General features: G+C 61.1%; 1 protein-coding gene across 2 annotated transcripts; it reads left to right on the top strand.

Annotated features, from left to right (window-relative positions):
• ALDH1L1 (aldehyde dehydrogenase 1 family member L1) lies at positions 1-27,162 on the top strand. Of its 2 annotated transcripts, XM_061397327.1 has the most exons (23): positions 1-108; positions 2,604-2,751; positions 3,977-4,211; positions 4,731-4,896; positions 6,027-6,128; positions 6,662-6,751; positions 8,308-8,445; positions 11,956-12,081; positions 12,418-12,509; positions 13,089-13,236; positions 14,485-14,604; positions 15,392-15,519; positions 16,037-16,187; positions 16,338-16,408; positions 19,048-19,153; positions 20,551-20,638; positions 21,013-21,106; positions 23,131-23,230; positions 23,300-23,398; positions 23,919-24,084; positions 25,076-25,181; positions 25,631-25,830; positions 26,601-27,162. In XM_061397327.1, exons 2-23 carry the CDS (start codon positions 2,625-2,627, stop codon positions 26,654-26,656), a joined length of 2,709 nt encoding a protein of 902 aa, XP_061253311.1. In that variant the 5' UTR covers positions 1-108; positions 2,604-2,624; the 3' UTR covers positions 26,657-27,162. The 2 variants fall into 2 exon arrangements, with proteins under 2 accessions (XP_061253311.1, XP_061253310.1); XM_061397326.1 differs by lacking the exons at positions 1-108; positions 25,076-25,181; positions 25,631-25,830; positions 26,601-27,162 and having other exon boundaries at positions 2,587-2,751; positions 23,328-23,398; positions 23,919-24,036.

Raw genomic sequence — 27,162 nt, 5'->3', positions numbered from 1 at the left:
CAGCCCCACCTCTCCCCACCGCCCAGGCCGGGTCAGCGCCAACGCCGTCCCCTGCCCGGACCTGGACTCAGAGGTCCCTCTGGACAGTCAGGCCTGCGCTCCTCCGTGGTGAGTCCCCTGGAGGGAGGCAGGGAGGCTGCCCCGGCTCTGCTCTCGCTCTGGGGCGGGGAGCGAGGTGGGATTCCGCTGGGGGCTGCGGAGTCTCCCAGACTGGCTGGGGGTCCTTTGGCCGAAGGAAGGCGCGGGCGGGGGGGATCGCGCGGGAGGGAGGGCGAGGAGAGAAAAGCGCTTCCCGAAGCCGCACCGTGGGCCGTGGGCGTCATCAGGGCCGTGGGCGTCATCAGTCCCGCTTCCAGAAGAGAAAACGGAGGCTGGAGGGGGGAGGTGACCAGAGGGTCCTGCCGCCTCCTAAGGCCCTCACCCCATTCTCGGGACTGGGGATGGTCCTACCTGATTGGCCAGAGCTGGGGGGCCCGGGCACAAGGACCTCTCCTGATTGGACAGCTCCAGTCCACCTGCCCTTGTCCTTCCCCACGGGGAGGGGACGGGACCCCAGACCCTAGCCGGGGTGAGGGTAGCCCCCTTCCTGGTCTGGGTGTTGCGTTACTCAAGCTGCTCACAGCCCATTCCCTTCCAGGGTCTGTCAGGACCCCTCACCTGCCACCTGCCTGGGGGAGGCAAGCACCCCGACCAGGTACCCCAGTTCTCCTGCGCCCTCAATTTTCCAGAAATCAGGCAACTTTCTTAAGCCCTGAATCTTAGTTTCTTGGGCTAAAATTGATAGGTGGTATAATAATAGCCCTCAGCGGCTGAGGCTGATTCTGAAAATCTGGGGCCTCTGCCTGCCACTGGCCGCGGACCCTCTGCAAATCTCCCCTCTGTGAACCTTCCCGATGGCGCTGGGAGATGCCCCTGTCCCTTTAGGAGACAAGGAAGTCTTGAACCCAGGGCAGCTATGCGGTGGCCCATCCCCTTGCCCAGGACCGTGGGAAGGGTCGCGGATGGAGTGTGACCCCACAGGCTGAGGGGGTCACGAGCATGTGGGCCACCAGGCGCCCAGCTGGAATGACTGCAGGCACGAGATGGCTCTGGGCCAGCAAAGGGCAGCTGGGGACCGACGCCTGTGGCTGATTGCCCAGCTCAAGGGCCTTCCAACTGCAGCTCGGAACAGGGGCCCTGAGCAGGGCCTGGCCACTGGGCAGGGGGCCTGGGGAGCCTGAAGGTCCCCCTGCTGCAGGCGCAGCCTCACAGTGTCCCTGAGCCCTACGGGAGGAGGGAACCGAGGTGCCACCAGGGGAGGAGGCCCCCTAGGGGCCGTGGGTCTCCTCCCTCCTCCACTTGCCGCCCCCCAACCTGACCTTCCCTGCACCAAAGCTCAAGGTGGGCTGCCCCACCCAGGGCTCCTGCCCACCAGCTCCACAGTGGCTTTCCTGACCCTGCCTCCCTGCTTCCAGAGGGACCTTCTTTGTCCTCTTAATTTTCCACGAGTAATATACACCCAATATTTTCAAAAACAACATTCTGGTAAGAAAAAGATAATTAGAGCTATCAAAAGACTTCCAAACCCCCAAACCCTGCCTGTTGACTCTTAATATTTCTGTGCGAGTCCTTCTAGGCTTTACTCTGCCAAACACGTGTGTGCAAATACATGTACCACACACACAGCACATACACCGTACACACAGATACACCGCCCACACACCACACACACATACCTCCCACACACACACCATTCTCACTCATTTGACAGCGTCTCAAGCGGAGTTTTTAATCTTGATGATGTCCAGCTTATTTTTCTCTTTTTAAATCATGCCTTTGTTGTTGAATCTGGAAAGCACCACATGCTGGGTGGTCTCCTCTGTTGTCCCCTAGAAGTTTCGTAGTCTGCGTTTTACATTCACATCTGTGGTGCATTTTCGGTTACTTTTTGTGAAGACTGTTGATGTGTGTCTGGCTCATCTTTCGCGTGTGGGTGTCTAGCAGTTCCAGCAACATTTGTAGAGGAGACTGCCTTTGCTCCTCTGTCAGACAACCGGAAGGTGAAGAGAAGGTGTGCAGGAACTTGGAAGAGGCAAAGATTTCTTAAACAGGATGCAAAGCCCATTCAGCATAAAGGGGGACTTTGGTGCGGGGTACTGTGCTCAGTTTAAGAACTTGGGTTCATCCAAAGGCTCCGTGGAGCGGACAGGCCCCAAGTCCGCAGCCCCGCGCTGCTTCCTGCTTGGGGAGCGCCCGGCCTGCTGCTGGAAGCCTTTGAGGAGCAGCTTCCTCATCAGCAAATGAGGAGACGGAAGCTGATGTGACCTGACTGAGGTCGCAGGGCTGGTTAGTTGCAGAGATGCGCTCGGATGACCCGGAAGGACACGGCGGCACACAGCGCTGGGTGCTGGGCTGGGGGCTCCGGGCGTCGGACGGGGGGTCCGGGGTCTGTGATCACACCCCGCTCAGCCCTGTGGCCTCCCCTTCCGCCCCTCAGGTGGACCACTCCCCACAGTAGCTGGCCACCCAGGGTGCCCAGAGCTGGGCCCGGGGGTGGCGTGGAGCAGGCGGGCTGCGCCCTTGGGCCAGCGCGCCCCGTGGGACACTGTGTCCCTTTTGCGCAGGTCCCCCGCCCGCCCGCTGCCATGAAGATCGCAGTGATCGGACAGAGCCTGTTCGGCCAGGAGGTCTACTGCCGCCTGCGGGAGGAGGGCCATGAGGTGGTGGGTGTGTTCACCGTGCCCGACAAGGACGGGAAGGCAGACCCCCTCGGTGAGTGGTGCCTGGCGGGCGGCGGTGGCAGTGGGGCCTGCGGGCCTTGTGTGGGGGTCCCTGGCCTGAAGTGATCACACGCGGTCCACCCTGGATCCTGCTCAGGGCCCACTGACCGCCATGCTTTTCTGGAACAAAGCATATCACAGCGAAGGGTGGTGGAGAAGGCTGGCCTGCACCCAGGACCCCACAGTCTGAACACCCCGAGCTCCCCTCTCCCCTCACCCAGGCTCCGAAAGGGCTGCCGGGTGGGAATCACCGCAGTCAGGTTCTTGGATGTGAGCGAGCCCTGCACCCCGTCTCCGGCAGGGGCAGCTATTGAGCAGAGTCCCCTGCCCCCCAATGCCCGGCCCCGGAGTTTCTGCCCCCAGGATGGGATGGGGCCTGGGAGTCTGCATTTCCAACAAGCTCCCAGAGACACACCACTTCTCCAGAAGGAAAATGGTGTGAGAATCGCTGCTGAGCTGGGGCCTCAGCTCAAGGGCTGGGCCTTCAGGCCCCCAGGTCCTCCTCAGGGCTGAATGTTTCAGAACGCGGGACCTGGCTCCGAAGGAAGAGGGGGCTCCCACGATGGAGCATCACAGGCCGAGGCACCACTGCTCCGCTCCTGCCCCAGTGCGGCCTGTGACAGTGACCCTTGCCTGGGGCTGCTGTTCGACCTGGCCTCAGAGGGTCACTGTCTAGACCACTCACGCCGACCCGCCTCCCTGCACACAGGGCAGAGGCCGAGGGTCACCAGGGCGACGTGGCAGCTGCGTGTGACGGAGCTGTCACACTTGCCACACCTGTCCCCAGACCTGCCAGGGAGCAGCTGACAGGTGCAGGCCGTGGAGAGAGCCCAGGGCATCGTGCCCGCAGGGGGCAGGGGGCGGTGGGGCAGACTCGGGGGGGGCTACATCCTCAAACCTGGAGACGTGGGGACCGCGCATCGGAGCCAGGGGGCAGGGAGACACACTCATGGGGCCTGTAGGTAAAGAGGTCACAGGCCACACGGTGTCTGGGAAACAGAGGCGCTCAGAGGTCCTGGCAGTCGGCAGGGTCAGTCCAGGCAAAGGCATCCCAGAGGCTGGCCCTGGCTGGGGCCATGGCTCCATGCTGCCCAGCAGAGCCCGGCTGGGCAGCAGGGATGCTGTGAGGGACAGGCCTGGAGAGGGGTGCAGGAGCCCCCCACCCTGCAGGCAGGGGCTCAGAGGCTGGGGGCGGACTCTCACCCGCTGTCCCGCAGGCCTGCAGGCTGAGCAGGACGGCGTGCCAGTGTTCAAGTTCCCCCGCTGGCGGGCCAAGGGGCGGGCCCTGCCCGACGTGGTGGCGCAGTACCAGGCCCTGGGAGCTGAGCTGAACGTGCTGCCCTTCTGCAGCCAGTTCATCCCCATGGAGGTCATCAGCGCCCCCCGGCACGGCTCCATCATCTACCACCCGAGCCTGCTGCCACGCCACCGGGGTGCCTCTGCCATCAACTGGTGAGACAGGCCGGCCGCCCCGGGCTCCGTGGCTGCGCTCCGGGGCCCCCGAGGGCTCAGCACTGCCAGACGCCGTCCACCCCCGCCCGCCCACCTGGAGAGAGAGAGAGTCGGACTAGAGACACCTGGAGCAGATAGCTCTAGATGAGAGGGCGAGAGTCTGCAGGGTGGAGCTGTTGGAGGCATCATCAGGGAGGCAGGCATCTGAGCCGGAAGAGAGGGCGGGCTTGTAGCTGGACCAGTTGGGACTCAGCCCCCTGACCTCCAGACACATCTCCTCGCTTCACTGGGCCTCAGTCTCCGCATCTGTAGAAGGGGCGTGCGAGGCTGTTACACAGCAGGAAGGATAAAGGAAGAAGCATGAGGGCTTCTTCCACCTGATACCTGGCGCGCGGTTGCATCAGTAAACGCCATTTTCCCTCTTGCATCCTCCCTGGGGAGGCGGGAGGGGCCCCAGCCCCAGGCCCCCTTTTCTATGGTCCTTCCTTCCAGACTCAGGTGTCAGTCTTCCGTCCCTAGGACTCTCATCCACGGGGACAAGAAAGGGGGGTTTACCATCTTCTGGGCGGACGACGGTCTGGACACCGGGGACCTTCTGCTCCAGAAGGAGTGTGAGGTCCTCCCAGATGACACTGTCAGCTCCCTCTACAACCGCTTTCTCTTCCCGGAAGGCGTCAAAGGCATGGTAAGGGCAGGGCCGCACACTTACCCCAGGGCTCCCCAGCGCCAGCTACTGCCCAGAGCTGGCTAGGATTCTGCAGGTGGGAGGGACTCTCAGTTCAGGGTTTCACAGAGGCAGGGTTAGAACATGTAATTGATGCTCTCGAACTGTGGTGTTGGAGAAGACTCTTGAGAGTCCCTTGGACTGCAAGGAGATCCAACCAGTCCATCCTAAAGGAAATCAGTCCTGAATATTCATTGGAAGGACTGATGCTGAAGCTTCAATCCTTTGGCTGCCTGATGCCAAGAGCCGACGCATTGGAAAAGACCCTGATGCTGGGAAAGATTGAAGGCAAAAGGAGAACAGGGCAACAGAGGATGAGATAGTTGGATGGCATCACTGACTCAATAGACATAAATCAGAGAAAACTCTGGGAGATAGTGATGGACAGGGGGGCCTGGTGTGCTGCAGTCCATGGGGGTCACAAGAAGTCAGACACGACTGAGTGACTGAACGACAACACTATTCTCTTAAACGGGACCTGCTTACAGCTGTCAGAACAACTCAACAAACCTTGCCCAAAAAGGCACATTTTGGAGACTCCAGACAGGGGCATCCTCAAGCCTGGCTGAGCCCAGAGGCTCTGGCCGGTCGGGGGTTCTGTTTCTTCACCCTGATTCTGCCTCCCGTCTGATTAGCTTCCTCCTCAGGTTGGGCGCCCTTGGTCAGGAGGAGAAGTTGTCCCTGGTGGCTCAAGGTCCACACCTCCTGATTCCAGGGGACAAGAAACCCTCTTTCCCTAAGAATTCATGAATGGAAGGTCCGAGGAGGTTCTGAGGAGCTGGAGGTGGAAGGCAGACTCGAAGGGTTGATGTCGGAGCTGTTGTGCAGCCCCAAGGGGCAGCGTGTCCAGCAGGGGAGGCGGCGGGACAGGGGGCAGACGGGGGCGTCTCCATAGCACAGTGGGGGCCGCCCCTCAGCCCTGGGCCCCGCTTTCAGCCACGGATCCACCTGTTCCCAAAGCAGATCCCGTGGTGCCTGTCCCGAGCCGGGTGTGGTGCTGTGAGGGTCTACACAATCCCACAGCTCGGACTGTGAGCGGGGGCCGAGGGGAGGGTCCTGATGCCTCAGACACCCCTGCCCCCGCCTCCCAGGTTCAGGCTGTGAAGCTGATTGCCGAGGGCAAAGCCCCCAGACTCCCTCAGCCCGAGGAGGGCGCCACCTACGAGGGGATTCAGAGGAAGGAGACGGCCAGGGTGAGCGCCAAGGGCCTGGGTGTCTGCACTCTCCCCAGTTCCTTTTTAGGGAGGGCAGGGGCCCCGGGAGATGGGCTGGCGGGAGGGCGGTTGTCTGCCAGATGAATTTCAGGAGGGCTTTGGGCTCCTGGGGGCTGCCCCAGTTGGGGATCCCGGGGACCCAGGGCTGGGTCTCTGATCGGGGCTCAGGGGGTGCTCTCCAGGGACCTGGTGAGCCCTGTGGGGCCGCCCTAAACTGGGGGGTGGCCCTGTGTGTCGGGCCCTGGTCCTTGTGACCACAGAGCGTCATCTCCCTACAAACCATCCTGCCCTTCACATCCCATGAAAGACCGAGGGTCCATGCACACCCAGAGCCAGGCCCCAGGGGGAGGCTGGCCCAGCTCTGGGATTCAGAGGAAGCCAGGCTCCTCAGCCCCTTCCCAGGCTCCACCCCACGTCAGGAGGGCCCGTGGGGAGGAGGGAAGGCCAGGGCTGGGGCTCTGGCGGTTGGAGCGCAGGGAGGGCCCGCTGAGCACTCACGTCCTGCCCTGCAGATCGACTGGGACCAGCCGGCAGAGGCCATTCATAACTGGATCCGTGGGAACGACAAGGTGCCGGGCGCCTGGACGGAGGCCTGTGGGCAGGTGTGTCCCTGCGGCCGGGACGGGCCGCGCTCCTGGGTCCCCTGCTGCTGAACTGCCGGAACGCGTGAGCTACGTGATCTCTGGCCACTGGCAGACCCCAGCCCCAGCCCCCCGGGTCCTGGAAGGGTGGGGTCCGCACGCACGAGGCCTCCAGGCCAGGCAGCAGCTCTGGGGTCAGACTCTCACCCCTCGGCGGTCAAAGTTCCGAAACAGCAGAACTGAAAGCAGTGAATCACCAACGTGGTACTTAGTACCTATGTGCTGAGTACTCTCACAAAAGACGGTTTGGAGCCGGGAGCCCCAGACCATGCACAGTCTGCTGACATGAAGCAGGCTATACGGTGAGGAGGCGGTGACTGGCTGTCAAAAGAGTTTTCTTAAATGATAGGGATTTGGCTAAAGGTCACTTAATTCAATTTTGAGGAACAGTTTAAACTTTGCTTATGATTTCCAGAGACAAGCAAGGAGTGACTGAGGTCAGGCTGGTCTTGCTTGTCTTGCAAAAGAAGCTAAATTAAGCTCTGCTGTGTGACTGAGCTGTCTTGTCTGCTCCAGGCTTTCCAAGGCTGGTCTCCGTTTAGACAGCATGTTAAAAAGCAGAGACGTTACTTTGCCAACAAAGGTCTGTCTAGTCAAACCTATGGCTTTTCTAGTAATCATGTATGGATGTGAGAGTTGGACTATAAAGAAAGCTGAGTGCCGAAGAACTGATGCTTTTGAACTGTGGTGTTGGAGAAGACTCTTGAGAGTCCCTTGGACTGCAAGGAGGTCCAACCCGTCCATCCTAAAGGAAATCCGTCCTGAATATTCACTGGAAGGACTGATGTTGAAGCTGAAACTCCAATACTTTGGCCACCTAATGCAAAGAACTGACTCATTGGAAAAGACCCTGATGCTGGGAAAGATTGAAGGCAGGATAAGGGGATGACAGAGGATGAGATGGTTGGAGGACATCACTGACTTGATGGACATGAATTTGAGTGAACTCCGGGAGTTGGTGATGGACAGGGAGGCCTGGCGTGCTGCAGTCCATGGGGTCGCAAAGAATCAGACATGACAGTAACTGAACTGAACTGAGCAGCCCTCAGAGACCCCAGTCCAACCCTGATTCGCCTTCGCCTTGGGGGTGAGGGGGCTTCAGCCAGGCCTTTTCGAGGACAGCCCTGTCCTCCACGAAGCCCCTGACCATCCGAACCGCTGCTCGTGGGCGGGCTTCCCAGACCGTCCAGGGTCTCTGGCCTTGCCACCACCAGCCCCTGTGCACCGCGGCCAGGGCGTGACCCATCCCCAGGCAGGCCCTCCCTCGGTGCTGGCTGAGCACACTTTCTGCAGGTGTCTGACCCTGGGGTTGGAGGTCACAGTCCCATGTTAGGTGGGAGGGGCCCCCTCTGGGGCCTCCCGCCTGCCCAGGTCTCGTCTGTGCTCCGGGCGCTGACACCTGGGCTGTCCTGGCCCCACGCCATCACAGTCCGTCATCACCCGCCCGCTCAGCACTGCCTGGTAGGCTGCAGGGGCCCCCCTCTCATCTCCACCTTCTGGTTTCCTGTCCCCAACAGAAGCTGACGTTTTTCAACTCGACGCTGAGCACTGCGGGCCTGGAGCCTGAGGGAGAGGACCTGCCCATCCCGGGCGCCCACCGGCCAGGGGTGATCACCAAAGCGGGCCTCATCCTCTTCGGGAATGACGGCCGGATGGTAAGCGTGCTGCTGCGACTCCTGGACTGTACTGTGGGCTCGGGCCCCGCAGGGAGACTCCTGGCCATTCTGGAGCAAACAGGGAAAGGAGACCACAGAATCCAGGAGGGAAGACCCTCACCTGCTGGGTCGGCCACTTTTCCGTCCCAGGAAGGCTTGCCCTGGGCTCTTACTGGCCAGGTGCCCTGCCTGAGCTGGGGACCCTGGGGGGCATCAGAGTCAGGGTTGGTCTTGTCCAGGGAGCCCTGTGCCTGGGTGTAATTGGGGGTCCTGAGCTGGGGGCCCTGGGGGGCATCAGAGTTGGGGGGTCTTATCCAGGGAGCCCTGTGTCTGGGCATAACTGGGGGTCTTGAGCTGGGGGCCCTGGGGGGCGTCAGAGTCAGGGTTGGTCTTGTCCAGGGAGCCCTGTGCCTGGGTGTAATTGGGGGTCCTGAGCTGAGGGCCCTGGGGGGCATCAGAGTCAGGGTTGGTCTTGTCCAGGGAGCCCTGTGCCTGGGTGTAATTGGGGGTCCTGAGCTGGGGGCCCTGGGGGGCATCAGAGTCAGGAGATCTTGTTCAGGGATCCCTGTGCCTGGGCGTAACTGGGGGTCCTGAGCTGGGGGCCCTGGGGGGCATCAGAGTTGGGGGGTCTTATCCAGGGAGCCCTGTGTCTGGGCATAACTGGGGGTCTTGAGCTGGGGGCCCTGGGGGGCATCAGAGTCAGGGTTGGTCTTGTCCAGGGAGCCCTGTGCCTGGGTGTAATTGGGGGTCCTGAGCTGGGGGCCCTGGGGGGCATCAGAGTCAGGTTGGTCTTGTCCAGGGAGCCCTGTGCCTGGGTGTAATTGGGGGTCCTGAGCTGGGGGCCCTGGGGGGCGTCAGAGTCGGGGTTGGTCTTGTCAGGGAGCCCTGTGCCTGGGTGTAATTGGGGTCCTGAGCTGGGGGCCCTGGGGGGCATCAGAGTTGGGGGTCTTATCCAGGGAGCCCTGTGTCTGGGCATAACTGGGGGTCTTGAGCTGGGGGCCCTGGGGGGCGTCAGAGTCAGGGTTGGTCTTGTCCAGGGAGCCCTGTGCCTGGGTGTAATTGGGGGTCCTGAGCTGGGGGCCCTGGGGGGCATCAGAGTCAGGGTTGGTCTTGTCCAGGGAGCCCTGTGCCTGGGTGTAATTGGGGGTCCTGAGCTGGGGGCCCTGGGGGGCATCAGAGTCAGGAGATCTTGTCCAGGGAGCCCTGTGCCTGGGTGTAATTGGGGGTCCTGAGCTGGGGGCCCTGGGGGGCATCAGAGTCAGGGTTGGTCTTGTCCAGGGAGCCCTGTGCCTGGGTGTAATTGGGGGTCCTGAGCTGGGGGCCCTGGGGGGCATCAGAGTCAGGAGATCTTGTTCAGGGATCCCTGTGCCTGGGCGTAACTGGGGGTCCTGAGCTGGGGGCCCTGGGGGGCATCAGAGTTGGGGGGTCTTATCCAGGGAGCCCTGTGTCTGGGCATAACTGGGGGTCTTGAGCTGGGGGCCCTGGGGGGCATCAGAGTCAGGGTTGGTCTTGTCAGGAGCCCTGTGCCTGGGTGTAATTGGGGGTCCTGAGCTGGGGGCCCTGGGGGGCGTCAGAGTCGGGGTTGGTCTTGTCCAGGGAGCCCTGTGCCTGGGTGTAATTGGGGGTCCTGAGCTGGGGGCCCTGGGGGGCGTCAGAGTCGGGGTTGGTCTTGTCCAGGGAGCCCTGTGCCTGGGTGTAATTGGGGGTCCTGAGCTGGGGGCCCTGGGGGGCGTCAGAGTCGGGGTTGGTCTTGTCCAGGGAGCCCTGTGCCGGGGTATAATTGGGGGTCCTGAGCTGGGGGCCCTGGGGGGCATCAGAGTCAGGGTTGGTCTTGTTCAGGGATCCCTGTGCCTGGGCGTAACTGGGGGTCCTGAGCTGGGGGCCCTGGGGGGCGTCAGAGTCGGGGTTGGTCTTGTCCAGGGAGCCCTGTGCCCAGGCCTTGTCTAAGCCCAGCAGAGTCCAGGTGCACAGAGCGAGCTCAGTTTCCTTCTCTTTGAACAGAAGTCCCGCCGCGCACATAAGCTGCTCTGACCCACTTTAGCAACTGCAGCTCAGGGTGACACCCAGGATTTATGCAACTGAATACTGATGTGTGCTTGAGAGCCACGCTCTGTTTAAAACAATTCAGTTCTCCCCACAGCTCTATGAGATCCATGTTAGCATTTCACCATTTTACCAAGTAGAAAACTGAAGCAAAGAAATTCAGATCCCTGTCTATTTTGACCCACACGCATCCGCGGCGGAGCTCCGCTCTGGCCCTGCCTGCTGGCTCCGGGCCTGCCACTCACCGTGACACTCACCGCACGAGGTGGTGGGCAGATGGCCTGGGCCCTAAGGTACCAGGGCCAGCGAAGGAGGGCAGGCAGGGGTGTTGGAGCACTGGGGGAACTTCAGGGGACTCTGCGGATGCTGAACACATGGTGGCGGCCGTGCAAACAGTCCCGGGCAGGGAGCAGCTTGGCTTGGACTGGTGAGAGCTCACTCTGGGTGCCTGTCCTACTGGCCCGAGGCCACCTGAGGGTTACAGCGCGTGGGTGTCCCTTCCTGGGTGGTGCTGCAGTGGAATGAGGGCATCTGTCTCGGGCCAGGTTCCCGCAGCAGACCCAGGCAGGATTACGGAGGAAGGCAGACTGAGAGGAGGACGGTGGTCACAGAGAGGCGGGCCTCTCTGCTAGCCGGGGCCAAGCTTAGCTGCCAGCAGCGGTCACGGGCCTGGGTGCAGGTCCTGGAGCAGCCGCCGGAGGAAGGCACCAGCCGCGTGGGTTGGGCCGCAATCTCCCCGACATCCCTGAGGGACCCCAGGCCAGGCGGCAGCCGTGGTGGCCTCAGCTGAGGGTCTTTCAGGAGCGTCCAGCCGGGCTTGCTGGGCTGGGGCTCCAGAGCATGCAGGGAGGCAGCAGTCGGTGGGGTGGGGGCAGTGAGCAGGGAGCCCGGCTCCAGTTCTGGGTGGGGGGCGCTCTTCACAGAGCGTCTCACCCGGCAGACACATTCTCTGCCGTGAGCGCACACGCTCCCCCACCCAGAGGGAGCCTCACGACCTGGGCCAGTCTCCATGCGGTTTCCGCAAGCTGGGTGCTGGGTGCTGGGTGCTGGGTGACTAACTGTTGTCTCCGTTGGCCTTCAAGGCAGTGCTGGGATGCCTTCCGTCTCACATGCAGGCATTGGTTTTATAGAATAATACAGCCATTGTTGTTGTGAGTCGCTCAGCCATGTCCGACTCTCTGTGGCCCCATGGGCTGCAGCCCGTCAGGCTCCTCTGTCCATGGGATTCTCCAGGCAGGAATACTGGAGTGGGCTGCCATTTCCTTCTTCAAATACAGCCATCGTGGGTTTCCAAGCCTGAGAGCGTGCTGGGGTGGAGGACACGGGTCCCCCCGCCCGCTGCCCGCACCCCCGCCCTTCTGGTCTCCTCACGCCCTGCCTGCGTCCGGGCCTGCCCAGGGGAGAATGGGGGCGAGTGCACGCCCGCCGCGGGGAAGCCCAGGGGCACTGATGGCCCTCCCGTCGCAGCTGCTGGTGAAGAACATCCAGCTGGAGGATGGGAAGATGATTCCAGCCGCACACTTCTTCGGGAGAGCAGAGAGCAGCGCCCTGGAGCTGACAGAGGAGGAGCTGGGCACCGCGGAGGCTGTGCGGGTGAGGAGCCGGCGGGGCTGCTGTGGTGGGGGCATGCATGCACTGGGTGTGTGTTCTGGGGGGGCGGGGCGTGCACACCCGGAGTCCGTATGTCCTGGCCTCAGGCACGCCGTGGTTCTGTCCTCCGGGTGTCCCCTGGCCCTCCTTCCTCTGCTGGGTCCTACCGCCCAACGGCATGAGGGCCTGCGGCCAGGCACTGGGAGGGAGGTGGTCACCCAAGGACCATCCGGCCCAGGGTGCAGCAAAGCCCGGAGGGGACAGGCCCGCCTGGGGCCAGGCTGCACCAGGGGCTGCCTTCTGGGCCTGGGGGCTCGTTCTCACTGCCCGGCCCTCCAGGGTGCCTGGAAGCGGATCCTCCCCAGTGTGCCAGAGGTGGACGAGTCCACGGACTTCTTCAAGTCGGGGGCCGCATCTGTGGACGTTGTCAGGTGAGGTGGGGGGTGGGGGTGGAGCCCCGGGGTCTCTGAGTCGGAAGTCACCCCCAAACTGAGGAGCGGGCACTGTGTGGGTCAGAGATCCAGAAAGGACGAGGGTGTGCAAGCCTGTGCCCATCTGGTGTGGGACAGCTGGTGGGCAGGCGCGTCCATCTCCGGTGGGGTCACGGCCCCGGAGTGGCCACTCTGGGCATGGACATGTAGCTGGCTGCTTACGGCTCTGCAAGCGGGAGCCCAGCAAGCAGATAGATGAGGACCACCGCCCCAGAAGGTCTTGGCAGGCACAGGGCAGGGCAGGGGGCCGAGACCCCCACCCTCACAGGAGGAAGAGCAAACTGTTTTGGAGCAGTTTTAAAGCAATCGCAAGCCTTCCCAAAGCAACTGACCACAAGTTAGTACTGATAGAGCCGGAACTTGAACCCAGAGCCTCTGAATCCTCAAACTGGGCTTTCAAGACTGATTTTAGACCAACACCCATGCTCTGGGTGCTGGGCAGAACCACCAGCTCTGCTAAGAGGAGGGCAGGACCCCGGGCCTTGTCCAGGCTCCCATTCTCTCCCTTCTGTCCTCCAGGCTGGTGGAGGAAGTCAAGGAGCTGTGTGACAGCCTGGAACTGGAAAATGAAGATGTCTACATGGCAACCACCTTTGGGGACTTCATCCAGCTGTTAGTGAGAAGGCTGCGAGGGGACGACAAGGAGACCGAGTGCGCCATCGACTATGTGAGTCCCGGGAGCCCCACAGGCAGGCCTGGGCTCACGGGCTGTGTGAGCCTGCACACCCACAGGCACCCACACCAGCGGGTCCACGGGGACACCCGGGGAAGCCAGGACTCCAAGAGCCTGCCCTTTGGTGATCAAGCTCCCCTTGGTAACTCTGAGCAGCCTAAAGATGCCAGGCAGTGGGGCAGACTCTACAGAGGACGCTGTTGCCTAAGATTCAGGGCACGAAACGGTGTCGAGGAGACATGTCCACAGTGTGTCTCTCCCGCCCCCTTCTCCACTGGCGGTTTTCTGGTGTGGCCTCCAGCTCCCATCCTGCACCTCCTGCTGACCCTCACCCCTCACTCGGGTTCCACCACCTCCTCCCTTCATCTTGATTCAGCACTGGCAGCGGCTTCCTGCTGGGCTCAGCCTCCGGCTCTTCCATCACCCGGGCGACCAGTCACTGTATTAAAGGCCTTTGGTTGACACAGGAGAGAGAGAGACCGAGTGGGACAGAGAGAGGAATTGGGAATGGTTTCCCAAGAAGGGCTTCCCTGGTGGCTCAGCTGGTATAAAGCATCCTCCTGCAATGCGGGAGACCTGGGTTTGATCCCTGGGTTGGGAAGCTCCCCTGGAGGAGGGAAAGGCTACCCACTCCAGTATTCTGGCCTGGAGTCCATGGGGTCACAAAGAGTCGGACACAACTGAGCAACGTTCGCACTTTCGCTTCCAAGAAGGAAAACAAACAGCCCTGTACGTTCAGCTCGTGTGTGTGAAGTGTGAGGAAGTAACGCGGACCTGTTTGTAAAGAAACTTTGCACAAACCACCCTTGGGGTGTCTAGTTAGGCTACGGCTCCTATAGGAATGGGCTTTGTGATGGTTTGTCTGGCTGGGAGTTGGGGACAAGGAGGATGAAGGAAGGAGAGGAGACTGGGGTGGACCCCAGGCTGGCCTTGGGTCGTGGACTTTAGGGGAGAAGCCACCCCGAGGCCCCATGTGCGTGCAATGCGGCAGGGGCCGTGCCACTTCCTGAGTGTGGAGCCCAAGGGTTGGGGTTGGGGCCGGGGCGGATTGGCCGGCAGGCTGGCCCTGCGTCCCTGTCTCAGCCGTCACCTCTGCCCTGCATGATGGCCCCGGGCAGCAGGGCTGGATCCGTGAGGAGACCCCAGGCCCCTGCTTGTGTGTCGAAGGGTTGGTGGGGCAAGTAGTCCCCATGCCTGTCAGGGATGCCCCTGTAGCTCCAGCCTGAGGTCCTTGCCCCCCAGGTGGAAAAAGCTGTGAACAAGCTGACCCTCCGGATGCCCCATCAGCTGTTCATCGGGGGCACATTTGTGGACGCCGAGGGTGGCAAGACCTACGAGACCATCAACCCGACAGACGGAAGTGTGAGTGCAGGCCCGGACCCTCGGCCCCCGCCACCCTCCATGACCTCTCGGGGTCCTCTCCTGTCCACTGACACCCTCCCGTGTTGGGAGGCCCCCTCCCCTCCCCCTCACCCCCCGAATCAGGGCTCCCCCTTCGCCGAGGCCCTCAGCATCCCAGGCTCTCAGACTCCTTGGCTGTGGCCATCGGGCATCACATCAGAGCAGAGGCAGTCAAGTTCACACACACACACACACATTCTGAGATGGACACACTCCTACACACGCACACCTGCAGAGGACTGGGATGCAGAACGTGGGTCCTGAGGGGGTTTAAAGAGAGTAACAGGCGGGCTGTGTGGACCCAGACAAGGATCCCCAAGCGAGCCCATCAGGGGCTGTCAGCACCTCCAGGCCACTGTTGGGGACCCCGGGCGGGAGGCCGTGTGGGCTCCTGGGCCGTGGGCTTGGAGACGCCAGCCTCAGCCCCACTCCCACCCCCGGCCCATCTAGGTGGAGGCCTGAGCTGCAGGGCAGGTGGGCACCCTCAGGGCACAGGACCCAGGGGCTCAGGGAGGCTTATTAAGAAGCAGACCTCCCGACCGGGCCCCTCAGCATGTGGGCCTGCTCCTGCTCTTGGTCAAAGACGCTGAGCAGCAGTCCGCGTCTGTCGCCCTGTTTGGGGTTGGGGAGGCGAAGACCCCAGGGGACGTGGACACAGCCCCTCCTGCCGGCCGCGCCCCGCATGAGCCCGGCCTCCCCCGCGGGGCCGCCCGGGGGCCCGGAGGCTTCAGGCTCGGCGCCCCTGCAGGCCCTCTGCCAGGTGTCCCTGGCCCAGGTCAGCGATGTGGACAAGGCCGTGGCCGCTGCAAAGGACGCCTTTGAGAACGGACTGTGGGGGAAGATCAGCGCGCGGGACCGTGGCCGCCTCCTGTACAGGTGCGAGCCCCACCCCATCCCCGTTCCCCAGGCGCAGGGGCGCTTCTGGGAGGACTTGCGACTGCACAGCTGGTGGCCTCAGGGAGGACTCTCCCATGTCACGCCCCTTCCCGGTGAAGCCAGGTGCCAGCAGAAGCCCAGGGAGGACTTGGGGTGCTCCCACTCATGGCTGCTCAGCCAGACAGGAGCTGGGGGCTGCCTCCCTGGGGATCCCTGGGGGGCCAGCAAGCTGGGAGCAGACTGGGGTGCTGGGGCCTGCCGGTGGCTGGAGCAGTAGGACGGGTCAGCCACCTTCAAGCCTGAGGGCGGCTCTGGATGGGTGGTCTCCACCTGACCCCCCAACCCTGCTCCCAGAGGTGAGGCCTTCATATGGGGGGGGGCATCCCACCTCCAAGGAGCCCACAGCAGCCCCTCCAGATGATGACACTGAGGCCAGAGACTGAGTCGGGGGCAGACCCCCGAGAGGGCAGGCGGGCTGTGCCAGCCTGAGGCCCACCCCCACCGCCGCCCCCTCCAGGCTGGCAGAGCTCATGGAGCAGCACCAGGAGGAGCTGGCCACCATCGAGGCCCTGGATGCAGGTGCGGTCTACACGCTGGCCCTGAAGACACACGTGGGCATGTCCATCCAGACCTTCCGCTACTTCGCTGGCTGGTGCGACAAGATCCAGGTGGGGCTCTGAGCACCTCAGCCATCCTGTCCAACTCCAGCTGGGGCTTTGGGACAGACAGTCCCGTCCCTCCCTGGGCCTGGGTGCAAGGAGCTGCCCAGCGGGAGGTGGCCAGAAACCCCCCAGTGATGCCACTGCTGCTTCATCCAGGGCTCCACCATCCCCATCAACCAGGCGAGACCCAACCGGAACCTGACCATGACCCGGAGGGAGCCCATCGGGTGAGTCATGGGCTGGGCACTTCCCAGGAATGCATGTGGGGGCGCAGAGGTCTCTTCCCGGCCACATGTTTATCAGACAGCTATTCCTTTGCCCAGTAGCTCAGACGGTAAAATTGTCTGCTTGCAATGCTAGAGACCCGGGTTCAATTCCTGGGTCAGGAAGATCCCCTGGAGAAGGAAATGACAACCCACTCCAGTACTCTTGGAAAATTCCATGGATGGAGGAACCTCGTAGACTACAGTCCATGGGGTTACAAAGAGTTGGACATGACTGAGCACCGAAGAATTGATGCTTTTGAACTGTGGGGTTGGAGAAGACTCTTGAGAGTCCCTTGGACTGCAAGGAGATCCAACCAGTCCATTCTGAAGGAGATCAGTCCTGGGATTTCTTTGGAAGGAATGATGCTAAAGCTGAAACTCCAGTACTTTGGCCACCTCATGCGAAGAGTTGACTCATTGGAAAAGACTCTGATGCTGGGAGGGATTGGGGGCAGGAGGAGAAGGGGACAACAGAGGATGAGATGGCTGGATGGCATCACTGACTTGATGGATGTGAGTCTGGGTGAACTCCTGGAGTTGGTGATGGACAGGGAGGCCTGGCGTGCTGTGATTCATGGGGTCGCAACGAGTTGGACACAACTGAGTGACTGAACTGAACTGAACTGAGCAACTTTGCTTCACCTTTCATTCCTTGGCAAACCCCGCCTGCCAGACACCTTGTTACCAGATAAGGTCACCCCCTCAAGCAGGGCCGCAGGCACGACCCAGCCCTGGTGGCAGCAAGTCTCTGCAGGGTTTCAGCTTTGGAGCCTCCAGCCCAGTTCTCCTTCTTTCCCAGGGCTCTTGCCCTGCTCCCTCTCAAGCTCAGTCCCTCTGGGTCTGCTGGGTGTATCTGGGGTGGGCACCAGCTCTCCTAACCGCTCAGCACACCCACCACCCCCAGGAAGGTGTGTGGGCCCCAGGCTGGCCCCAGTTTGCACTGCACTCCTGCTCTGCCGGCCATGTGGCTCCTTACTGACCTGTCTGCCTTGGTCTCTGAGCACCCTCCTCCCACTGCTGGGCTCAGCCAGGCTGTCGTTGTTCAGGGAACCATTCTCTGATGATGATGGAGAAGATGGTGATAAAGACGATGGTGAAGAAGGTGATAAAGACGATGGTGAAGATGACAGTGACAAAGACGGTGGTGAAGACGGTGGTGAAGACAGTGGTGAAGACGACGGTGGTGAAGACGGTGGTGAAGATGACGGTGGTGAAAACAGTGGTGAAGACGGTGGTGAAGACGATGGTGGTGAAGATGACGGTGGTGAAGACGGTGGTGAAAACTGACAGTGGTGAAGACGGTGGTGAAAACAGTGGTGAAGACGACGGTGGTGAAGACGGTGGTGAAGACAACGGTGGTGAAGATGGTGGTGAAGATGACGGTGGTGAAAACAGTGGTGAAGACGGTGGTGAAGACGATGGTGGTGAAGATGACGGTGGTGAAGACGGTGGTGAAAACTGACAGTGGTGAAGACGGTGGTGAAAACGGTGGTGAAGACGACGGTGGTGAAAACGGTGATGAAGACGGTGGTGAAGACGGTGGTGAAGACAGTGGTGAAGATGACGGTGATGAAGACGGTGGTGAAGACAGTGGTGAAGATGATGGTGATGAAGACGGTGGTGAAGACGACAGTGACGAAGACGGTGGTGAAGACGGTGGTGAAGACAGTGGTGAAGATGGTGGTGATGAAGACGGTGGTGAAGACGACAGTGACGAAGACGGTGGTGAAGACGGTGGTGAAGACAGTGGTGAAGATGGTGGTGATGAAGACGGTGGTGAAGAAGGTGATGAAGACGATGGTGAAGACGACGGTGACGAAGACAGTGGTGAAAACGATGGTGGTGAAGATGATAGTGAAGATGGTGATGGAGACAGCAGTGGGAGTGAGGAAACTGCAGTCGCCTGGTGTTCGAGGGGCCCCCTTGGGGATGAGCTCGTCTCACTGACCCGCAGAGAGGGGCTGCCACCCCAGGTTTTAAGGGTCAGGAGGACGCAGGGCCACGTGGTGCCATCAGTAGTTCTGGGACGTGGGGGTCCCTCTGTGGAGACACTGCCCAGCCAGAGGCTTGTCTGGGACAAGGGGTGGCACCAACACAGGACACTACCTCTCAGCACACAGCGTGCAGGCTTCCTCAGGCCCCCAGATGGACCACATCCTTCTTGTTCCCATGGCGATGGCCCTGGCCTAATGCCCAGGAGGACCCTCATCCACACCGACCCAAGTGACGCTTGACCATCTCTCACATCCTCCTGCCCACACTCATGACCTCTGACCCGCTCTTGTGGCCGCCTGTCCACCCCTGTGGTCCCAGACCATCTCCCAGGCTCTGCCTGTCCCCACCCGTGCCTACCTGCTGTCACCCTCCTCCTGGGGTGGCTCCAGGCTGTGTCCCTAGAAGGTGTCCCAGCAGAGACTGCAGCGTCCTCTGCCATCACCCCTCCTGGGAAGGGACAGACTGGGCACACCACCCTGCCCGGGCAGGCAGCTGCACACTGGCCCTGAGCAGGGCCTGGCCTGGAGAGGAGGGAGGCAGCCATGAGGCTCAGGCAGGGCCTCCGGGGGCACAGACAGATGAAGACTGGCCTCCTTCCCCGACAGGGTCTGCGGCATCATCATCCCCTGGAACTATCCCCTGATGATGCTGTCCTGGAAGACAGCCGCTTGCCTGGCTGCAGGCAACACAGTGGTGATCAAGCCTGCCCAGGTAGGTGCGGGCGCGGCCCGGGGCCTGCAGGCTTGGAGGGCGTGGGCGCTACTTGGCAGGGCAGGGGCAGGCCACAGGCCCCTTCGACCCCCACACTCCCCCACAACCCCGCACGGGCGGGAAGGTGAAGCCTCTGCAGGTGAAAGCAGCCTGTGAGGGCCAGCCCACAGGGCAGACCTGGTGTGTTTGGGTCTCGGGGCCGAGTCAGGCTAACCAGGATGTGCGTGCAGCCTCTTGGTGAGCATCTGTGTCATTTCTGGGGACACCAGCTCAGCCCCCCTGAGCTGTGTGCCCCCTCCATGTGCCCCAGGACCCAGCTCTGGGCTGTGAGCTTGGGGCGTCTACCATTAAAGCTGGAGCTTCAAACCCCAAACATCTGGGGGAAGCCCCTGTATGTCCACCAACTGGGCTTCTCAGAGAAGCCACGTGTTGGGGGTCCTTCTCAGAGAAGCCACTTGATGGGGGTCCTTCTCAGAGAAGCCACTTGATGGGGGTCCTTCTTGGAGAAGCCACATGGCACGTGGGGGTCCTTCTCAGAGAAGCCACGTGACGGGGTCCTTCTCAGAAAAGCCACGTGATGGGGTCCTTGCACTGGAGCAGCCTGTGCAGTGTGGCCTGTGGTGGGGTCACCACACGAGCCGCCGTCCTTCGTCTGGACCTCAGATAGATCAGTTAGGCACTGCAGGGCTGATGCTGGGGCAGTGGGCTGGGGCGTCTCACTCCCTCAGCGCCTTTGGGGTGGTTGGGCCTCAACGGTATTAACATAATGAAAATCAGTGCAATGATTCTGGCTCACCAGAGGCCCACACTCCTCAGGCATTTTAACACACAATGAATTCCCCACTGAATTCCATACACGTCTGCTCACGGCAGCATCGCTGCAGCCCCTGAGGTGACCCTTAACTTCTCCCTTGAGGCTGGGGGGCTGCTGACAGGTCAAGGCAGTGGTCCCTGGAAAGTCCACTTGCCCAAGCCCTCAGGGTATGAGCACCCACCCAGGCACTGCTCAGCCAGAGGCCCAGCGATGGTGGGGTGGGGGGCACAGACCCCCGAACCAGGCTTCCCCCAGACTGGGGGGCGTGGACGCAGGTTGGCCTCAGTAGCATCACACAGGGCGGGCGGGTGAGGCTGGGCACCAGGGAGCTTTCGGAGGCCAGCAGGCATGGGCAGCGGCAGAGGAGGGCTGGTGGTCCTGAGGGCCAGGGAGAGGAATGCCCTCGGCCTCTGGGCATGGCCCTGGCGCCCCAGGGCTTGGCACAAACAGGTGGAGGCGGGGGAAGGTGCAGGGGGCTCAGGCCTGGCGTCAGGCTGCAGGGGAAGCTGCTGAGGCGAGCAGCCTGGTGCCCGGCTCCCGCTGCCCAGCCCTCTGGACCTGACCACCTGTCCTGCGTCCTCAGGTCACCCCACTCACGGCCTTGAAGTTTGCGGAGCTGACCCTGAAGGCGGGCATCCCTAAGGGCGTGGTCAACGTCCTGCCAGGATCCGGTATGGCCGGGGCCGGGGCACAAGGCTTGCCGTGTGACGCGCCCCTACATGAAGGGGGCTGCCCTGGTGGGAGTGCTGCCTGTGGGAGCCCCAGACTGGGGGACTCCTGGATGGGGGTTGGGGAGCGTGACTGTTGGCTGCAGCCGCTGACTGCGAGGAGAGGCTGTTGACTGAATGGAGAACAGGGAAGGGGAGCGGGCCTGGGGAAGCTTAGGAGTTGAGTCTCAGATACGCTAAATTTGAGAGGCTAGAAGACCTCCCAGTGGAGGTTCTGAGCCCCTGGGGAGGACGGGGGTGTCTGGCCCTGGGTGGCTGGAGATGGATGACCAGGCTCCATGGCTGCCCTGATCCCTCCCCCTGCCCATCCTGCACAGGTTCACTGGTCGGCCAGAGACTGTCAGATCACCCGGAAGTGCGAAAGATTGGGTTCACAGGGTCCACCGAGGTCGGCAAGCACATTATGAAAAGGTAGGTGGTGGAGCGGGCAAAGGGGCCAGGTACCAGGGTCCAGCCCCGGTTGGATCCAGGGATTCCCTCGGGAGGACGGCATCAGCAACTGAGAGAAATAGAGAAAGAGATAAGGAAAGAATTTTGCAGTTAAGAAAATAGAGGAGAGAAAAGAGGCTGATACTCCTTGGTTTACACAGAAAGCCAATAAAGCCCCAGCACAGGACTTGCTCTGTTCACGTAGGCCACAGGTGCCCTCTCGAATAGTTGAAGGTGCCCCACCTTAGGCACCTTCTCGAGTGGGTCTTAGAAGCCCAGGCAGGAAAGTGAATGCAGAGGGCCCCTGCGCTCCAGGGAATCAGCCTGAAACGGAAAAGGAAAGAGAAAGAACGACATGGGGAGACCAAGCTTTGGTGAGCAAGGCCTGCACTTTATTTTCCAAAGTAGTTTTTATACCTTAAGTTGTGCATAGAGGATAATGGGGGGGTGGGGGGAGTCAAGCAAGGTCAGCAGTCCTTGATCCTTATGGAAGCCAGGCTTTCTTTCTGCAAACTTATCATGTGCAAAAGCTTTAGGTGATTTACATCATCTTCTGGCCAGGAGGCCTGTTAACATTTTATGATCCTTTATTCAGAAAACTTATTTTTCTCTAAAGGTGATTTTTCTAAAGTCAGGCACCACCCTCCGAAAGCATTAGATAAAGTTGCATTCCTATGGGGCAAAAGTGTGGTGGGCTATAACAAGAAAAGAATTAACTCAAGGGTCCAAGGTTACAAACATTAAAGCTACTACTTACATTTCTATATACCAACTATATTAATCAATACACCCCCAGGGACACAGTAGGTAAGGGATATGGAAACTTGGCAGCAAGCATTAGCTCAACAAAGAAATCCTCTACTAGTTCTATTCTAACAATTTTAACTCTCTGAGAAGCTCTGCATTGTTAAAATATCTTAAGCTTCCCGTGCCTCTCGTGGTTGGGAGGCTGTGAACAATCACATGTGTGGCTGCAGGAGTCCGAACAAACCTGTCAGGCAAGCTAGAAAGTCATCAGAGGGGTTTGAATTGAAACACTCCTATTAAGCCCAGGAGAATTATTAACTAGAGCTCTAAGTTGATTTTCTTCAGAGAAAGGTGGTTGGGGATAGCCCCCCGTTAATGTCAGAAGAGTTGGTGAAAGTTGTGAAATAGTAAAACAGACAGATTTTGGTTTTGGCGTAGATGCTCGGGCAGGTCCAGGGGGCCTCTCGAGTCCTGATTCGCCTTTGCATGTCAGGTCCTCTCTGCATGACCTTTGTCATGGGTGGGAACTCCCGTGCTGGCTCCCGGCAGCCAGGGGTCGCAGGCCAGTGGGGCTCCAAGACCTCCTTCTGGGGTCAGCCTGAAAGGAGAGAGGGTGTGGGGGGTGGGGGGGCCACGACAGCAAGGCCTGCGCTGGGACGATGTGGGGGAGGCGCGGTTGGGTAGGGGAGGAGGTGCGGGCCTGGCCTCATAGGGACCCTCCAGCTCAGATTCTCGGCTGCTCTTCCGAGTGACCCTGCACTGGAGCTGCCCTCAGCCCCCGTGTCCCATGTCCCCCATCCCGTGTCCCATGTCCCACGTCCCCCATCCCATGTCCCCATCCTGTGTCCCCCATCCCATGTCCCGTGTCCCACGTCCCCCATCCCATGTCCCGTGTCCCATGCCCCGTGTCCCATGTCCCGTGTCCCGTGTCCTGTGTCCCGTGTCCCATGTCTTGTGTCCCATGTCTTGTGTCCTGTGTCCCATGTCCCGTGTCCCATGTCGCATGTCCTGTGTCCCATGTCCCACGTCCCGTGTCCTGCGTCCCATGTCCTGTGTCCCCCATCTCATGTCCCATGTCCCCATCCCATGTCCCCCATCCCATGTCCCATGTCCCATGTCCTGTGTCCTGTGTCCTGTGTCCCGTGTCCCCAATCCCATGTCCCCCATCCCATGTCCCGTGTCCTGTGTCCCATGTCCCCCATTCCGTGTCCCGTGTTCCCCACCCCGTGTCCCAGCCCATCTCTCCCTGTCCCTTTCAGCTGCGCCCTGAGCAATGTGAAGAAGGTCTCCCTGGAGCTGGGTGGGAAGTCACCCCTCCTCATCTTCGCGGACTGTGACCTGGGCAAGGCCGTGCAGATGGTGAGCACTGCGGGGGGCGGGGGGCTGCCCCAGGGGTCGTAACCCAGTGCTGTTCTCCCCTCCACACAGGGTATGAGCTCTGTCTTCTTCAACAAAGGCGAGAACTGCATCGCCGCCGGCCGGCTCTTTGTGGAGGACTCCATCCACGACCAGTTTGTGCAGAGAGTGGTAGGTCCCGTCACCGGGCTTGGTGCTGCCCACTTGCCAGCTACAGGGCATTGGGGGCCAGGGAGGGTTGGGCAGTGGAGTCCGGCACCAGCCACTTGGGTCCCAGACCCCTCGGGGAGGCCGTGGCAAGTCTTCCCTGGACTTTAGTATTTCAGCAAGAAGCAGCAGCCCCACAGCTCCAACTCACATGCTGCCTCTCCCTGCCCCCTGTCCTGCACACCTGCCCTCCCTCCCTGTACACCTGCCCTACTCCCCACACATCTGCCCTCCCTCTCCCTGTACACCTGCACCATTCCAGCTCCCACACCAAGCCCAGATTGCTCTTGAACAGAGGGTGCTTTGAGGCTTCAACCCAGAAGGCAGTTTTGGAACCAGAACATGGTTCCAGAGGCCAGCGTCTGGCGTGCAGACTTTCTTCAGGGCCCAGTGGTCGGTCACCAAAGATGTGTATGTGGGAGGCAGGTCAGGCGGTGACCACGGTCAAAAGCCCAGGCAACACTGACCCTGAGGGCGTCTGCAGGTGGAGGAGGTGGGGAAGATGAAGATTGGCAATCCCCTGGATCGGGACACCAACCACGGGCCACAGAATCACCTGGCCCACCTGCAGAAGCTGCTGGAGTACTGCCAGCGTGGCGTGGAGGAGGGGGCCACGCTGGTGTGCGGCGGGAAGCAGGTTCCTCGGCCAGGTCAGAGACCTGCGGACCGGGCAGCAGGTGGCATGGCCTCTGGGGCAGTGTCTGGGGCCCAGGCCCCTGCAGTCGGGCTCCCAGACTTCTGCTCTCCCATCTAGGATCTCAGGGGTGGAGAGCTTGGCTGTTGGGACACCTGCCAGACCAGGTGTAGGGCCTGCATACAGCCTCCTCCCAGCTGGAGGTCAGACCCCAGCATGCAGCTCTCTGTGGGGGGGCAGAGATGGGTGTGAGCAGGATGGGGTAGCAGGGTGCAGAGACTGGCCTGTGGCACTCCAAGAGCTGGGGGGCACGTTTCCTTTGCAGATGAGTGGATACAGGCCACACCCACACCCTGTGCGTCAACAAGCGTCCATACATGACACACGGTTAAGAATTATAATTGCTGTTATAATTTGTAAATATGTACAAACATGGAATATTTTATTAAATTGACAGGGGCTTCCCTGGTGGTTCAGAGGGTAAAGATAGGTTCGATCCTTGGATCGGGAAGATTCCCTGGAGGAGGGCATGGCAACCCACTGCAGAATTCTTGCCTGGAGAATCCCAGGGACAGAGGAGCCTAGTGAGCTACACTCTATGCGGTTGCAGTCAGACGCAACTAAGCAACTAACAACACTATTAAATTCATCTTTTTGTTGTTGTTCTTCGAAATAGTAGAGAGAAAATTTCAAGTCTCTTGATTTTCCCTGAATTGTGCCAAATTCAATCTCAGTCCAACGGCTCTCAGGGCCCACGACTCTGTGTCCAGAGGTGAAATAGTTAGAGAAAGCCTTTCTGACACCAGAAACATTTCTGTGGAGTGGCTAGGGCATGTGGGGTGGTAGTCGGGATGGGAGGAGGTGTGTCCAGCTGACAGCACTGGCCCCTGGTAGTGGACAGAGCAGCTCCGTCATTGAGGTGTGTGGTTGAAAGTCCCCGAGGCTTGTGGCTGGCGTGCGGTGCAGGGGAGACACTGGCGGGTCTCGAATCCCTCGTCTCCCCCCAGGCTTCTTCTTCGAGCCGACGGTCTTCACAGACGTGCAGGACCACATGTTCATAGCCCGGGAGGAGTCCTTTGGGCCCGTCATGATCATCTCTCGGTTTGCTGATGGGTAGGGGTCCCACTTAAGCCTCTTGAGAGCCCGTCCTGGTCACCCGGGTCTTCACGTGAGCTGCGGGGAGGGAGCTCAGACCGGTGGGGCTGTGGACGCAGCTGGACCCCCGCAGAGTCCTCTCAGCACAGAGGAGGAGACCCCGGCTGGGGGTGGCTGCAGGGCTTCAGGCCCGCCGGGGGTGTCCTCCGCGTCTCTCCAGCTCCACAGCGCGCTGGCTTCCACCGTGAGTCCCAGTGGCTGCGTCGTGAACTGACCAAGCCTCAGGGGCGCGCACAGCAGTCATTTATGTCGCTCATGAATCTGCAATTTGGTTGGCAGGCCTGGCCGTTCTCGGCACTGTGCTGTGTCGGGCTCCGCCTGGGCTGGGGGTGCAGACCTCCTGGTGCTCCCCATCCAGGGCTGGCCCCTTGCCTTCCTCAAGGAGGCCCTCCTGGTTTTCCCTGCAGCGACGTGGATGCGGTGCTGGCTCGGGCCAATGCCACGGAGTTCGGCCTGGCCTCTGGCGTCTTCACCAGGGACATCAACAAGGCCCTGTACGTCAGCGACAAGCTGGAGGCTGGCACCGTGTTCGTCAACACATACAACAAGACTGACGTGGCCGCTCCCTTCGGGGGGTTCAAGCAGTCAGGGTTCGGCAAAGACCTGGGTAAGCCAGCCACACCTGCTTTCATTTATTCATTCAACAAACACCCGTTAGAGGCCGCTCAGCCCAGGGGCCAGGGTAGAGCTGATGAGATGCCACTTACTTCTTTCTGGGAGCCGACAGGCCAGTGACCAAGGCAGGGAGTCAGATCCTGCTAGAAGCTGTCCAGTGGTCTGAACAGGAGGCTGGACAGTGGCTTTAGTTGGGGACGGGATGGGCCTCTTGGAGTGGGCTGAGACCCAAGCGACTGGAGGAGCTGCTATTGGAGCTACAGAGAGAGGCTGAGTGCTTAAGTGGGCCGGGGGGCGGGCAAGGGCAAGATTAAGGGGGCCTGGGAGCCCTAATCAAGCTCAGGCTTCATCCTCATAGAGGGAGCCCATGGGGGGCTGGGCGAACCTGAGAGGATGACGTGAGTGCCAAGGCAGAAAGGGTGGCACTGGGCCCAGCCTTCATGGGGAAGCAGACCTCTTCCCAATACCCCCCTTCCCCTGGCCGCTCCATGACTTGGGGTGGCTCCCACCCCCAACTCTGCCACTGTGGAAGCCAGCAGCTGGGGCCTGGATCCTGTGGGGGATCAGCTCTGGTGCCCAGCTTGGTGGGGGCAGCAATGTGTGGGAGAGCAGCAGGGCCCCTCGGAGCCATGGAAGAAGGGGGTCTGGGAGGTGACATGGAGGGGAGGTTCTGAGATGACCACAGCGCTGGACACGCCAGCGCTGCCCGCCCGAGCAGCTGCTGGGACTGTGATGTTGCCCCTGGCACGGCGTTTCTTGCAGGAGAGGCAGCCCTGAACGAGTACCTGCGGGTCAAGACGGTAACCTTCGAGTACTGAGGAGGGTCTCAGGACCGTCCCTGGCTGTGGGCTCGACCCTGAATGCGGTGGAAGCCTCTGGCCTGCACCCCTGTCCCCATCTGGGACCCCCACCTTGCCCAATCCGTGTGACCTCCGGCTCGGCCAGGAAGTGACCCCATGTGAATAAGGGTCCTGGCCAGCACCCATGTCCCCGCCTGCCCACGAGCCCTGGCTCTCGGGCTCTGTCCTCTGCCTGGGGCTGGTTGTGGAGACGAGCCTTAGAGGGGACCCACCCTGTCTGAGGCGGTGTGACCTGCCTCTCCAGCCCTGTCTCCCCTCTCCGGAGGATGGGGTCGGGGCAGAACTGAGAGCTGGAGCTCCTGGTCCTGGCTGGGTCTTTCTGGTGAGCAGCCCACCCAGAGCCCCCAGAGTTCCCCAATAAACAGATGCTGCTGGTGTTCCTGTCCCTCTGGGCATGGCAGGGGCTCGGGGGCTGGCTGCCAGGACCTGGGGGCAGGGGCCAGTGTGCAGTCTATTATCTCACA

This window comes from Bos javanicus, chromosome 22 (assembly GCF_032452875.1).
Source record: "Bos javanicus breed banteng chromosome 22, ARS-OSU_banteng_1.0, whole genome shotgun sequence".
In the NCBI taxonomy this organism is placed as follows: Eukaryota; Metazoa; Chordata; class Mammalia; order Artiodactyla; family Bovidae; genus Bos; species Bos javanicus.
This window is presented reverse-complemented; position numbering and strand designations above follow the sequence as displayed.